This window comes from Coregonus clupeaformis, chromosome 21 (genome assembly GCF_020615455.1).
Source record: "Coregonus clupeaformis isolate EN_2021a chromosome 21, ASM2061545v1, whole genome shotgun sequence".
Taxonomy (NCBI): domain Eukaryota; kingdom Metazoa; phylum Chordata; class Actinopteri; order Salmoniformes; family Salmonidae; genus Coregonus; species Coregonus clupeaformis.
The window spans coordinates 32,697,094-32,712,838 of record NC_059212.1 but is presented as its reverse complement, the minus strand read 5'-3'; the positions used below and the strand labels follow the sequence as shown (position 1 = coordinate 32,712,838).

The 15,745-nt window shown below is 42.8% G+C and overlaps 1 protein-coding gene across 5 annotated transcripts in view; it reads right to left on the bottom strand.

The window, feature by feature from the left end:
* The window catches only part of LOC121535295 (laminin subunit alpha-3), a 140,032-nt gene that overhangs the window by 84,785 nt on the left and 39,502 nt on the right, over nucleotides 1-15,745 (bottom strand). For all 5 annotated transcript variants that reach the window (XM_041842205.2, XM_041842206.2, XM_041842208.2 and 2 more), the window contains exons 6-8: nucleotides 13,673-13,770; nucleotides 11,190-11,305; nucleotides 9,034-9,152 (exon numbers count right to left, since the gene is read on the bottom strand). In XM_041842205.2, the coding sequence (XP_041698139.2) occupies nucleotides 9,034-9,152; nucleotides 11,190-11,305; nucleotides 13,673-13,770 (333 nt within the window). The remainder of the gene's footprint in view (nucleotides 1-9,033; nucleotides 9,153-11,189; nucleotides 11,306-13,672; nucleotides 13,771-15,745) is intronic.

The following is a 15,745-nucleotide window of genomic DNA, read 5'->3' as shown; positions in this document are numbered from 1 at the left end:
ACTGATCTAGCCTGCCTAAAGAACCGCTAGGCTACTGCTACCATACAAAAATACAGTGGGTGGTCCGCTCAGGTCTAACTGGTGTTTATAGACAGATTTCTTCCTACGGGTAATGTACGCCCAAGGGCAACTAGCTTAAACTCCCCTTTTCCCAAAAACACACAAAGCTACTAAACAGGGTAATCAGCAATTAAATAAGTACACAGGATACAACAGTATCCACACTCAGGTAAAGAAATATATTCTAATAATGTTACCAACAGGGTAACCAACAACTTAGTGCGTACACAACACACAGGACACCACCGTGTCCATACTCACATATGGCAAAAAGTCTCTCTCTCTTGCAACAAACACAAGTCTGGTTTTATACAATGGGCTGTGTGATTCAACAAACGAGTAACAGGTGGTGCTATTCACAGGAATGTTCACTGATTGGTCCAATCAGCAGACACCTCAACGACCACCAATCAGGAACATACAGGACACCTGTGATTAGGGCAGAAAGAGTAGAAACACACAAAAACACAGGATACCTGTATCCGTAACACTCCCACCCTTAAAAGAGCAAACCAAAATGGTTTGCGACACACGTACTCATCACAACACCCAAAATTCAATAATCCTCCTGCCGGGATAACAAAAAAAAACCTAGATCATTACACACGAGACAAAGCATCTGCCAACACATTATCTAACCCCTTTTTGTGGCGGATCTCCAAATTATAATTTTGCACGACAAGTGCCCAACGCATAAGGCGTTGGTTCTGGTTGTACATCCGGTGGAGAAAAACTAAGGGGTTATGGTCAGTATACACTACCACTGGTAATGCACTGGAACCAACATAAACTTCAAAGTACTGCAGAGCTAACAACAAAGCTAGAGCTTCTTGTTCAATGGTGGAATAGTTTGTCTGACATTTGTTAAATTTCCGTGAAAAATAACAGACAGGATGGTCCACTCCACTCTGGTCTTGCTGCAGTAGAACAGCACCAGCACCTCTGGCACTTGCATCTACCTCCAGTTTAAACGGCCGCTCAAAATCTGGCGCAGCAAGAACAGGAGTACTACACAAGAGTGCTTTAGCAGTGTTGAAAGCAGTACAACAATCTTCAGACCATACAAATTTTCTCGCTCGGACTGAGCAAATCCGTTAATGGAGCAACTACCGCAGAGAAATTTTTACAGAAACTACGGTAGTAGCCAACCATCCCTAAAAAACGGCGTAGCTCTCTTCTGGTGGTAGGTGCGGGAAATGCGTTTATAGCTGAGACCTTGGCATCTACAGGGCGCACCTGACCATGGCCGACCTGTTTACCCAGATAAGTAACAGTGGCCTTCCCAAACTCGCACTTTGCTAAGTTCAGGGTTAGAGAAGCGGTTGCTAGACGTTCACACACTACCCTTAGAGTGTTAACATGATCAGACCACTCAGTTGAATAAATGACCAGATCATCAAGGTAAGCACTACAATTAGGAACTCCAGCCAATACTGTGTTAACCAGGCGTTGGAAAGTGGCTGGTGCGTTCCGCATCCCAAATGCCATGACAGCATATTGTAGGAAGTGATCTGGGGTCACAAAGGCAGAGATGTCGGAGGCACGTGGGGTTAACGGCACCTGCCAGTAACCTTTTAGAAGATCTAGTTTGGTTACATAAGTAGCAGCACCAACAGTATCAATACAGTCATCCAGTCTGGGTAACGGGAACGAGTCGGGCACTGTGACAGCATTGACTTTCCGATAGTCCGTACATAATCTGGATGTCCCATCAGGTTTAGGAACCAGAATGCACGGAGAACTCCAAGGACTTGAACTTGGCATAGCCAGGTTATTCTCCAGCAAATAACCGACCTCACCCCTCATTATCTTTCTCTTAGCGACGTTGACACGATAAGGATGTTGCTTGATAGGTGCAGCGTTTCCAACATTAATGTAATGTTCTAACACATTTGTACATGTAGGAACATCATTAAAAAGACATGGAAAGCTGTGTAACAGTCTCACAATATCATCTGACTGTCTGTCCGTTAAATGAATCAGGCTTGACGGGGAGAGACAGCAGCATCTCTGAATTGGGCAATCTAGCACACTGCTGCTGAGTATTGCGCAACTCCAAACCATCTCCGTCCACATCATTAACATGACCTCCCACTACAGCCGTAGCAGCAACAGAGACAGCCGACTCGGCCAGTTTCTCTGGACTGTCTACCTGAGTGACGGGTCTGTTGTGGTATGTCTTCAACATGTTAACGTGGCGCACACGAGATTGGCGTTTTCTATCAGGAGTCTGTATCACATAGTCAGTTTCAGTTAGTTTCTTTTCAATGACATAAGGCCCAGAGAAACGTGCTGACAATGACGCTCCTGGCACAGGCAACAACACAAGAACTCGGTCACCTGGCTGCAGTGAACGAGAAACAGCCTGTGTGTCATAGTGTCGTTTCATCCGTTTCTGTGAGGAAGACAGCGCTTCCTTTGCTAGAGCACAGGCAGCATGTAGGCGCTCACGAAAGCGACTAACGTAGTCCAACACATTTTCTTTCACACACAACTCTTGTGACAAAAACTGATCCTTAAGGACTTTCATAGGTCCTCTCATGGTGTGTCCAAACACCAGTTCAGCTGGGCTGAACCCTAGGGATTCCTGTACTGTCTCACGGACAGCAAACAATACTAGAGGAACTCCCTCATCCCAATCTTTCTCAGATTCCAAGCAATATTTACGGAGCATAGACTTCAGGGTCTGATGCCAACGTTCAAGCGCACCCTGAGACTCTGGGTGATATGCGCTTGACACACGGTGTGTAACTGACAAGGATTTTAACACTTGTTTGAAAAGTTTAGAAAGGAAATTCGTACCCTGATCAGTTTGTATCACCTTAGGTAATCCAAAAGTTGAGAAGAATTTGATCAACGCTTTACTCACCACCGGAGCAGTAATCCTTCGCAGAGGAATGGCCTCTGGGTACCTGGTGGCCACACACATAATTGTCAACATAAACTGGTTACCAGATTTTGTTTTCGGTAATGGTCCAACACAATCAACCATCACATGTTCGAATGGTTCACCTATGGCCGGTATGGGACAAAGAGGCGCGGGGGAAATAACCTGGTTCGGTTTCCCAACTACTTGACAGGTGTGGCAAGTCCGACAGAACTGAGCCACATCTTGTTTTAAGCCAGGCCAAAAGAAATGTCGCAAAACTCGATCATAAGTCTTGGTGACTCCCAGATGTCCGGACCACTGGTGATCATGAGCGAGGGATAAAACATTTTGTCGAAAGGCTGTAGGAATCACTATTTGGTAAACAGCATTCCAATCTCCGCCAGCGTCAACATGGGATGTCCATTTACGCATGAGGAGATTACCATCAATGAAGTATGCCATGTTTTTCTTCTTTAGCTCCTCCTCTGAGACAACACTAGAAAAACATTTAGCCAGGCTAATGTCAACCTGTTGGTTAGCGATCAGCTGCTCACGAGTAACTGGTAACTGTATTGCCTCAGCAACAAGTTCCATTTCCTTCTTCCTTTCTCTGGGCTGTTGGTCAGACTGCACCAGCTTACCAGAGGTAGCACCCGAACTATCCTCTGGGTCACACTCTCTGAATAGAATCGTGTCTGACAAATCTACCACTTCACCCACTTGTCGTGCTTGAGCACGTGTGACAGCACAAGCGGGGAACACATCTGGATAACCCTGTGCCAGCTCCTCGGAGAGAGACTGGTCACTTTTATCCAATACCTCCAATATGGGTATTACCTTTCCTCCGGCAATATCGTTGCCCATTATAAAGGTCACCCCTTTTACTGGCAACATCGGACGTACGCCAACTCTGAACAATCCACTGACTAACTCAGAGTGTACGTTCACAAAGTGCAATGGCACTGGGACGAAACCCATTTCAATTCCTTGTACTAACACACTGGAACCACAATATGTATTATTAGACAAGGGCAACACATCAGCTAGTATGAACGACTGCGCCGCACCAGTATCTCTGAGGATTCTAACTGGACGCTGAGACGCTTCATCATCTGATATAGAAACAAACCCCTCAAAAATGAACGGTTCATAACTGTGATCTGGGACAGGGACTTTCAAACCACATTCACTATGAGGCTTCTGTCTTGATTCCGGCCTTACAACCGCACGAATCAGCCCAACACCCGTTGGCGGCCTGGCGTGCTGAGGCATCCCCGGTTTGCGTTTTAGCAGAAAGCAATCATTAACTATATGTCCCACCTTATGACAATAGAAACAGTGACGCACATCTTTTGGGCGTGCTGGATGTACTGCTGGTCGACTAGGACTAGAAGTTAGCAACTCCGCAGCCCTGCTCTCCGTACGAGCCGAAAACACGCTCTTGTGCGTCAACACAAACTCGTCTGCCAATACAGACGCTTCCGACAGTGAGGATACTTTCTGTTCGTTCAGATAAACTACAATGCGTTCCGGTAAACAATTTTTAAACTCTTCTAACAAGATTAACTCCGTAGAGAGTTAAAATCAGTTACCTTACTAGCACTGTGCCATTTGTCAAACAGATTTCCTTTGTCTCTAGCAAACTCCACATAAGTCTGAGTAGGAGACTTTTATGAGACCTAAATCTCTGTCGATATGCCTCAGGAACAAGCTCATAGGCACGAAGAACAGTAGCTTTGACCACCTCATAATTCAAACTGTCTTCAAGAGGTAGCGCTGCCAGAACCTCTTGGGCTTTACCTGTTAGCTTACACTGAAGTAATAGGCACCATACCTCGTCGGGCCATTTCAATGCTACCGCTATACGTTCAAAAACACTGAAATAGGAATCAACCTCTGACTCCCTGAACACAGGTACCAAGGTGATCTGCCTACTAATATCAAACGTAGCAGATGACACAGCTGGTGAGGATGGCTCACTAGCAGGCATAGTATTAGCAGAGACTAACCTCGCTGTTTCTGCCTCTAGTTCCATTTTACGCATCGCCAGTTCTTGATCAAGCCTACGCGTCTCCAGTTCTTGATCAAGCCTACGCGTCTCCAGTTCTTGATCAAGCCTACGCGTCTCCAGTTCCATCTTACGCGTCTCCTGTTCTATCTTACGCGTCTCCTGTTCTGCCTCTAGCTCCATTTTACGCATCTCCAGCTTGTCTTGCCTGATTTGTGCCCGCTCTTCCGCCTCCATTTGGAGCCGCGTCGAGCGGACATCGATCCTGGCATCACTGTCAGTCAGTGGGGAGAGTGGGTCATAACGGGGCAATGTGGCTGGAGCCTTAGCCTCGTCCTCAGACACTGATGGGCTTACAGAAACATCAACCACATCCCCTACAGGAGCAGCAGACTCAGGCGGCGGTAACTCAAGCACTCGCTCGTTTAACAATATCGCTAGCACTACTTCCCTAACTTCTGCTTTCACTATACCCCTCGGTATGGGTACAGAAAAGTGGTCAGCCAAAGCCTGTAGATCCACTCTACGACAATTCTCAAAAATCTCCCACGTAGGGTTTTCCAAAAATGCTTCCAAATCAAAAGTAGCCATCCTACTAACTACACGAGCCGTCGACTACTGAACACACACAAAAAAAAACAGGTAGTTACAGCTGCTAAGCTCAACACTGAACCAGACACTTACTAATTTACATGAGTATCATGGGATAGATAGTATCCCGGACGAGCCCCCACTTTATGTTACGAACCCCGTGGCTCTAAACGTCTAGGGTGGATGGACATGAGACCCGTAACATAAATTATGCAAATTATAAGTGTGACCTGGAACAGCGAGAACCAAAAATGACACAACAACCATGAGCTACCGTCAAACTTAAATGGTTTATTACTAAACACACGGTAAAGGTTTGGGAAAAAGGGCTGAGCAGGACCCAAGAAATGAAACAATAGTGTAAAACCCCCTAAACTGATCTAGCCTGCCTAAAGAACCGCTAGGCTACTGCTACCATACAAAAATACAGTGGGTGGTCCGCTCAGGTCTAACTGGTGTTTATAGACAGATTTCTTCCTACGGGTAATGTACGCCCAAGGGCAACTAGCTTAAACTCCCCTTTTCCCAAAAACACACAAAGCTACTAAACAGGGTAATCAGCAATTAAATAAGTACACAGGATACAACAGTATCCACACTCAGGTAAAGAAATATATTCTAATAATGTTACCAACAGGGTAACCAACAACTTAGTGCGTACACAACACACAGGACACCACCGTGTCCATACTCACATATGGCAAAAAGTCTCTCTCTCTTGCAACAAACACAAGTCTGGTTTTATACAATGGGCTGTGTGATTCAACAAACGAGTAACAGGTGGTGCTATTCACAGGAATGTTCACTGATTGGTCCAATCAGCAGACACCTCAACGACCACCAATCAGGAACATACAGGACACCTGTGATTAGGGCAGAAAGAGTAGAAACACACAAAAACACAGGATACCTGTATCCGTAACAGAGGGCCTCCCACCAAAACTCATGGACCAGGCAAGGAGGGCATTAATCAGAGAGGCAACAAAGACACCAAAGATAACCCTGAAGGAGCTGCAAAGCTCCACAGCGGAGATTGGAGTATCTGTCCATAGGACCACTTTAAGCCGTACACTCAACAGAGCTGGGCTTGACGGAAGAGTGGCCAGAAAAAAGCCATTGCATCAAGAAAAAAATAAGCAAACACGTTTGGTGTTCCCCAAAAGGCATGTGGGAGACTCCTCAAACATATGGAAAAAGGTACTCTGGTCAGATGAGACTAAAATTGAGCTTTTTGGCCATCAAGGAAAACGCTATGTCTGGCACAAACCAAACACCTCTCATCACCCCGAGAACACCATCCCCACAGTGAAGCATGGTGGTGGCAGCATCATGCTGTGGGGATGTTTTTCATTGGCAGGGACTGGGAAACTGGTCAGAATTGAAGGAATGATGGATGGCACTAAATACAGGGAAATTCTTGAAGGAAACCTGTTTCAGTCTTCCAGAGATTTGAGACTGGGACGGAGGTTCACCTTCCAGCAGGACAATGACCCTAAGCCTAAAGCAACACTCAAGTGGTTTAAGGGGAAACATTTAAATGTATTGGAATGGCCTAGTCAAAGCCCAGACCTCAATCCAATTGAGAATCTGTGGTATGACTTAAAAGATTGCTGTACACCAGCGGAACCCATCCAACTTGAAGGAGCTGGAGCAGTTTTGCCTTGAAGAATGGGAAAAATCCCAGTGGCTAGATGTGCCAAGCTTATAGAGACATACCCCAAGAGACTTGCAGCTGTAATTGCTGCAAAAGGTGGCTCTACAAAGTATTGACTTTGGGGGGGGTGAATAGTTATGCACGCTCAAGTTTTCTGTTTTTTTGTCTTATTTCTTGTTTGTTTCACACACAAAAATATTTTGTATCTTCAAAGTGGTAGGCATATTGTGTAAATCAAATTATACAAATTTTAATTCCAGGTTGTAAGGCAACAAAATAGGAAAAATGCCAAGGGGGTGAATACTTTTGCAAGGAACTGTACATATTAATGTTTTTAAATGTATGTAAATTGTAAAGTATTTTGTCTGTAATGTATTTTTCGTTATATAGTGCATTCAGAAAGTATTCAGACCCCTTGACCTTTTCCATATTTTGTTACGTTACAGCCTTATTCTAAAATGGACAAAAATGTTGTTTTTTCATCAATCTACACACAATACCCAATAATAACAAAGCAAAAACAGGTATTACATTTACATAAGTATTCAGACCCTTTACTAAGTACTTTGTTGAAGCACCTTTGGCAGCGATTACAGCCTTGAGTCTTCTTGTGTATGACGCTACAAGCTTCGCACACCTGTATTTGGAAAGTTTCTCCCATTCTTCTCTGCAGATCCTCTCAAGCTCTGTCAGGTTGGATGGGAGAGTCGCTGCACAGCTATTTTCAGGTCTCTCCAGAGATGTTCGATCGGGTTCAAGTCCGGGCTCTGGCTGGGCCACTCAAGGACATTTAGAGACTTGTCCCGAAGCCACTCCAGCGTCGTCTTGGCTGTGTGCTTAGGGTCGTTGTCCTGTTGGAAGGTGAACCTTCACCCCAGTCTGAGGTCCTGAGCGCTCTGGAGCAGGTTTTCATCAAGGATCTCTCTGTACTTTGCTCCGTTCATCTTTCCCTCAATCCTGACTAGTCTCCCAGTCCCTGCCCCCGAAAAACATCCCCATAGCATGATGCTGCCACCACCATGCTTCAGGGATGGTGCCAGGTTTCCTCCAGACGTGAGTTCAATCTTAGTTTCATCAGACCAGAGAATCTTGTTTCTCATGGTCTGAGAGTCCTTTAGGTGCCTTTTAGCAAACTCCAAGCGGGCTGTCATGTGCCTTTTACTGAGGAGTGGCTTCCGTTTGGCCACTCTACCATAAAGGCCTGATTGGTGGAGTGCTGCAGAGATGGTTGTCCTTCTGGAACTCTGGAGCTCTGTCTGTTTTTGTTACCCTTCCCCAGATCTGTGCCTCGACACAATCCTGTCTCGGTGCTCAATGGACAATTCCTTTGACCTCATGGCTTGGTTTTTGCTATGATATGCACTGTCAATTGTGGGACCTTATATAGACAGGTGTATGCCTTTCCAAATCATGTCCAATCATGACAAAACAAAATGTGGAAAAAGTAAAGGGGTCTGAATACTTTCTGAATGCACTGTATGTCGGACCCCAGTAAGACTAGCTGTCGCCTTTGGCGTCGGCTAATGGGGATCCTAATAAATTACATTCACGTAGTGCATTGTTTCACTCCAGTCACTTCTGTTTTGTGCCTACTGAACACTACCCCTGTTCTCATTCTAGTGTAGGCATGCTCCCGGTTCATCTTAAAGAGCACCCACATACATGCTATACATACCATACATAATGTCAAATTACAATGATGCATGTCACGCATAAAATCCCAAATATGGACAAATATTGATGAGGAAGAGAGAAAATATAGTCTATGGTACTTGTTTCTCATGCACGCACACACACACACGCACAGACACACACACAGGAATCTGTTCGGACTTAAAATGGGCTTCATACCTGGCATGTGATACACACTCCTCCGCCGTTGTAACTGCCGAAGGTGTCTAAACTTGCTGCCCTCTGCTCCACCTCTGAGTCGTAATAACACTCAGTGGCATGTGAATGGCACTGGCAGGCTGTGGGAAAACCCCCCGAAACAGACACAAACACACACACGAAACACACACACAAATCAGAGACACACACATGAAACAGACACGCACACACTGACAAGTAAGCGTCAGTACTGTTTTTAATATATCTAGTTACTATCCGTTCTGAGATGTGCAACTATAAAGTCTAACAAGATGAAAATTATTTGTTTTAATGTCGTATCGAGCTGTTTATTTGTTTAAATAATCTTTATTAAGAGCTGTCATTTTATTGTTAGGAACTGCAGTTTTTTTCAGACATTGTTTCTGTTTTGTCCTCTGTTATGTGAGTTTTTTTAACAGGACAGCACTTCCTCTACTTTCTCCTCTAAAACCTCCTCCTAAATCTACCTGGTTAATGTTCATGAAAGTTTAGGTTGCATTTGTAATACGTGAGTGCACTGATTGGATTACAGAATTCTCCCTCACTATCTCTCTTTCGCTCTCTCTTGTTCTGCGGTTGTAGAGTTGCAGGGTCAAGTTTCAGCATCTCCGACTCAGGACTCTGGATCTTGTCAACAGGCCAAGGCAATTAGGAACCAGCTGGCATTGGGACTGACTGGCTGGCTTTATAGAGTACAGCAGTAGTGGCGCTGGGCTAGCTACAGTAGACTGCATACAGTGCAGTTCATCACCACATACCACATGAGTAATGCCCTCAACAGTTTGCTGAGGCCTCTTCCTAGTTCCAACCCCATATCAGGGCATTTAGCACTGAAGCTAATGGTAGAAGAAATGGTGGGAGAATCATAAAGATAAAATCTTGCTACCATGGAAAGGAAAATACCTGTCTATTTGTGGAATTAACTCTTTAGTCATATCACCAGTTTACCTATTTGCTTTTGGCCTTACCTACACCTAGCGACTTGTTTTTTTTAAATTATATGAGCAAAAAATATTCAATTTCATTTAGAACGGCAAGCCAGACAAAATTAAATGGGCCTATTTATATAATGAATATGAATATTATTAAATATTAAAGCATTAGACCTCTCACTAAAAGCTTCAGTCATACAAAAGTTATACTTAAATACAAACTGGTTCTCTACTAGATTAGTAAGAATGGCTCACCCCATGTTCAAGAATGGCCTTTTTTCCCTTTATTCAGATTACAACCTCTCACTTTCGGTTATTTGAAAATGAAATAATCACAAAAATATATTTTTTTAAAACAAGCCATAGAAAGTTGGTTGCAATTTCAGTTTAATCCACCAGAGAAGACAGAACAAATATTACAACAAATATTATGTTTAAACTCTATACTAATTGATTTTTAAAAACTTTATTTTTTAAAGAAAATGTTTAAATGATAGGACTAATAAGTTGGACTGGTGGAGTTGTCACCCATGCAGCTAACAAAAATATATGGAAACGTCTGCTCTACCCAAAATTACAACCAACTAATTGCAGCATATATAATTTATATATTCTGAGACTCCGTTTTCTCATGCTATGAGACTGAAAAACACATTTGTGACAAAGGAGAGATAGTAAACAACAGTCATACCAACATACCTAGTTCACAATATCATGGCATCATAAACCAAACAATGCTGGCTTGGCTATTAGTTATTTACACGTTGTACTTTCCAGCACAGTTCCAGCAATTATGTATTGTGGTGGATGTGCAAGCAGGGTAGGTCAGTAAAGCTTGGTTTGGCTTGTTTTGGCTCAGTAGTGTGAATAGAGAACAGATAAAGCAGAGTGAGGGTGGAGCGTGGCACTAACGTTGGCACACAGACAGAACAGTCACAGACCAAAGAGAAGAGGGTGAGGATGGAGGGTGACAAAGAGAGGAGAGTGAGGATGGAGGGTGACAAAGAGAGGAGAGTGAGGATGGAGGGTGACAAAGAGAGGAGAGTGAGGATGGAGGGTGACAAAGAGCGGAGGGTTGAGGGGAACAACGAGAGGAGGGTGAGGGTGGAGGGTGGCAAAGAGAGGAGGGTGAGGGTGGAGGGTGGCAAAGAGAGGAGGGTGATGGTGGAGGGTGGAAAAGAGAGGAGGGTAGAGTGTGGTACTCACGTTGGCACTCGTTGGGGCTGTCTGTCGTCGCGGCCCGCCATGGCTTCTGGTTGAACCCTGGACAGCACCGGTCACATGACTCACCACAGGTGTTGTGTTTGCACTCGCACTGCAGCCTAAAGACAGGAAGAGAAAAGAAAAGACATCTGGATTTCCTATATCATTCTTTCAGATTTATGACTCTCAATTGAAGAGAGGATGTTGTGTAGCCTACAGTATATAATCAATACAGAGCATCTCTACTCAAAAGCATCTATAAATATATTTTATGCAAGGTGTAAAATCACTTCCAAAGTGAGTGAAGCCAATACAATGGATAGATCAGTAGCTCACTGTCAAACTACAGTATGATGTCATTGACCCTTATTGTTTTTCATTGCCGATAAAATACATCACACTTAGAATTACTACTAATCAGTAAAACTAAAATAAACTGTTACCTTTTACAATGGCAATGCCAGGAAACAAACAGATGAGGTAATTTCCTTTCTATCAAACTACCAGCTATCACTTCAATCTCAGACACAGATGCTCTAAGTTACACCAACAGTTTTAACCTCATCCCATACGTTCCATAAAACCCACTGACTGAACACAACACATCCATTCAATCCTGTAAATGATGAATAAACAATAAACAAAAGAAGAGTTTGTCATTCTGGATTACTCAATGAATCCTCTCCGCTTCCTTTTGGGAAATGTTTGCATACATACAGTGGGGGAAAAAAGTATTTAGTCAGCCACCAATTGTGCAAGTTCTCCCACTTAAAAAGATGAGAGAGGCCTGTAATTTTCATCATAGGTACACGTCAACTATGACAGACAAAATGAGAGAGAAAAAATCCAGAAAATCACATTGTAGGATTTTTTATGAATTTATTTGCAAATTATGGTGGAAAATAAGTATTTGGTCAATAACAAAAGTTTCTCAATACTTTGTTATATACCCTTTGTTGGCAATGACACAGGTCATACGTTTTCTGTAAGTCTTCACAAGGTTTTCACACACTGTTGCTGGTATTTTGGCCCATTCCTCCATGCAGATCTCCTCTAGAGCAGTGATGTTTTGGGGCTGTCGCTGGGCAACACGGACTTTCAACTCCCTCCAAAGATTTTCTATGGGGTTGAGATCTGGAGACTGGCTAGGCCACTCCAGGACCTTGAAATGCTTCTTACGAAGCCACTCCTTCGTTGCCCGGGCGGTGTGTTTGGGATCATTGTCATGCTGAAAGACCCAGCCACGTTTCATCTTCAATGCCTTCGCTGATGGAAGGAGGTTTTCACTCAAAATCTCACGATACATTGCCCCATTCATTCTTTCCTTTACACGGATCAGTCGTCCTGGTCCCTTTGCAGAAAAACAGCCCCAAAGCATGATGTTTCCACCCCCATGCTTCACAGTAGGTATGGTGTTCTTTGGATGCAACTCAGCATTCTTTGTCCTCCAAACACGACAAGTTGAGTTTTTACCAAAAAGTTCTATTTTGGTTTCATCTGACCATATGACATTCTCCCAATCCTCTTCTGTATCATCCAAATGCACTCTAGCAAACTTCAGATGGGCCTGGACATGTACTGGCATAAGCAGGAGGACACGTCTGGCACTGCAGGATTTGAGTCCCTGGCGGCGTAGTGTGTTACTGATGGTAGGCTTTGTTACTTTGGTCCCAGCTATCTGCAGGTCATTCATTCACTAGGTCCCCCCGTGTGGTTCTGGGATTTTTGCTCACCGTTCTTGTGATCATTTTGACCCCACGGGGTGAGATCTTGCGTGGAGCCCCAGATCGAGGGAGATTATCAGTGGTCTTGTATGTCTTCCATTTCCTAATAATTGCTCCCACAGTTGATTTCTTCAAACCAAGCTGCTTACCTATTGCAGATTCAGTCTTCCCAGCCTGGTGCAGGTCTACAATTTTGTTTCTGGTGTCCTTTGACAGCTCTTTGGTCTTGGCCATAGTGGAGTTTGGAGTGTGACTGTTTGAGGTTGTGGACAGGTGTCTTTTATACTGATAACAAGTTCAAACAGGTGCCATTAATACAGGTAATGAGTGGAGGACAGAGGAGCCTCTTAAAGAAGAAGTTACAGGTCTGTGAGAGCCAGAAATCTTGCTTGTTTGTAGGTGACCAAATACTTATTTTCCACCATAATTTGCAAATAAATTCATTAAAAATCCTACAATGTGATTTTCTGGAAAAAAAATTCTAATTTTGTCTGTCATAGTTGACGTGTACCTATGATGAAAATTACAGGCCTCTCTCATCTTTTTAAGTGGGAGAACTTGCACAATTGGTGGCTGACAAAATACTTTTTTCCCCCACTGTAATATGCGTATTACAGTATGAATTAATGATAGACAAAGAATTCAATTGTAAGAATCACCAATAAGAAACTAAGTTAAAAAGACACAATGTTTTTGTAGTCAAAAACAAGTGCATAGGCTTACAAATGTTACAGGTGAAGGTAAGAAAAGGACTCTACTCACCGATTTGGGTTGCCTTGGTTACGTCCCCCACACACCTGTGCATGGCCGTGACAAACGCAGCGTCCTCCGACACTGATGTCTTTGATGCTGTAGTAATACTGTCAACAACACAGAAAGGGAACAACACTGTCAAAATACTGTAGCAGGATCAAAACAATCAGCTCTATCTGAAACACTCCATATCAACCTCACCTAAACAAACCCAGCCATAGTCTGGCACCGCAGCTGATCTGAGTCACATTGGGTTAACTGGTTTTTAGTCATGGCCTATGCCACAGACCCTCACTAGCATAATTTAAGCTGCATTTATACAGGTATGCCCATCTTATACAGTATATCAGTATGCATGGGTGGCTGAAATCCCTGTATGTCTGTCAAGCCAGCCCAGCTTCAACAGAACCCTAGAGTCACTTTTCTGGGGCACTGCTCTTAGAGCAAAAATATGTTAGTTGTTTTTGTATCACTTTGGTACTATATTTAAGTATGTGATGAATTTTCGAAACTCTTAGTACAAAACTCCAAACTGGTAACACTTGTAACGCAGCCAGTCTTACATTCAAAACCTTTTGTTGTGCATTCATTTTGTTTGTAGATATCTTTCACCACACAATCATTGATCCAAAATGTAAGTTTACTGTGCAATATAAAGAGAACATTGGTTTAATCACCGAAACACAGCATAATGATATCTTCTCAATTTAGTTATTTTTTAACAAACAGTTAACCCAATAGCAAAAAATGTAAGATACATGTTTTAAAATCGGTCTTTGACTGAAGTATGCTACAGTACTGTAAATTATAGAACATTACACTGTTTTCACATTAGGCAATACACTTGCACTACGCATTAAAATTGACTGAACATAAAATGTCCATAATTTCTATCCCATGTGTGATCAAAGGTGTGATCATTGAAGATATATTTCACAATGTAATACAATTAAAGAAATTAAAGAAACAACGTTTAGCAGGAACTAGTTTGCATCAAGCCGGTCTTAAGCATTTGTCCATAGGTTCTCATCAAAACCGCAATAAATATCCTAATTGTTCATGCACCTGGGGAAAACCTTTTGGCATGGCGAATCCAAGCCTGACATAGGTCTGGATTGAAATCATTGTATGCCTCATCCATGGCCTGAAGGAGGGTGATACGCTCATGGGGATGGCAATCATACATCTTCCACCTGTATTGTAATCTTGTATTGTATTTTACAGCATTGTATTGTACATTTGTATTGTAGTGGTCTTGAACGTGGCTCAGTTCATAAGAGCATGGCACTAGCAACACCAGCGTTGTTGGTTCGATTCCCACTTCGGTCACATACCAAAATGCATGGACAGTTGACACTTTGGATAAAAGTGTCTGCAAGGTAAATGGCATATATTAAGTAATTACAGTACTATATTGGCCAATGTAATTTTAGCAAAGCAGTGTGAAACCCCCCACCCATCAAAAAGACCCCAGTAACTTCATTTTGGATACATGTTTACTGTATAGTGGATGTATTTCTTTCTTGTTTTAGACTTTCTGGATTATTTGCGTATTGGTATTGTATTATATTACTGCACTGTAGGAGCTAGAAACACAAGCATTTCACTGCACCTGCTGTAACATTTGCTAATCTGTGTACTCGACCAATAAACTTTGATTTGTAACATACAATACATCTCTGATCTTTTCAATATCAGATTCATTTTTACTTACCGTGAAGTAAAATCATAATATTCATTATCATAGTAATACATTCAAGTATAAATATATCATACTCTATATGTTTTTACTTTACAGACACATTTTCATTATGTAGTTCTCAAACTTTGTAGTAGACAAACCAGTTTACATGTAAAATCTATAGGTTTACCAAAGGTTTAAGTAATCATAAATTAAGAGCAGTTGGATTAAGTAATAGTAAAATGTATTTTAACAAAAGAGAAGAGAATCATATGAAAAGTAATGTGAGCATTGCATTGTGAAAGGCAATTGCTTTTATTTATATTGGGTGGTTGTCCCACTAGCTATCATAAGTTGAATGCACCAATTTGTAAGTCGCTCTGGATAAGAGCGTCTGCTAA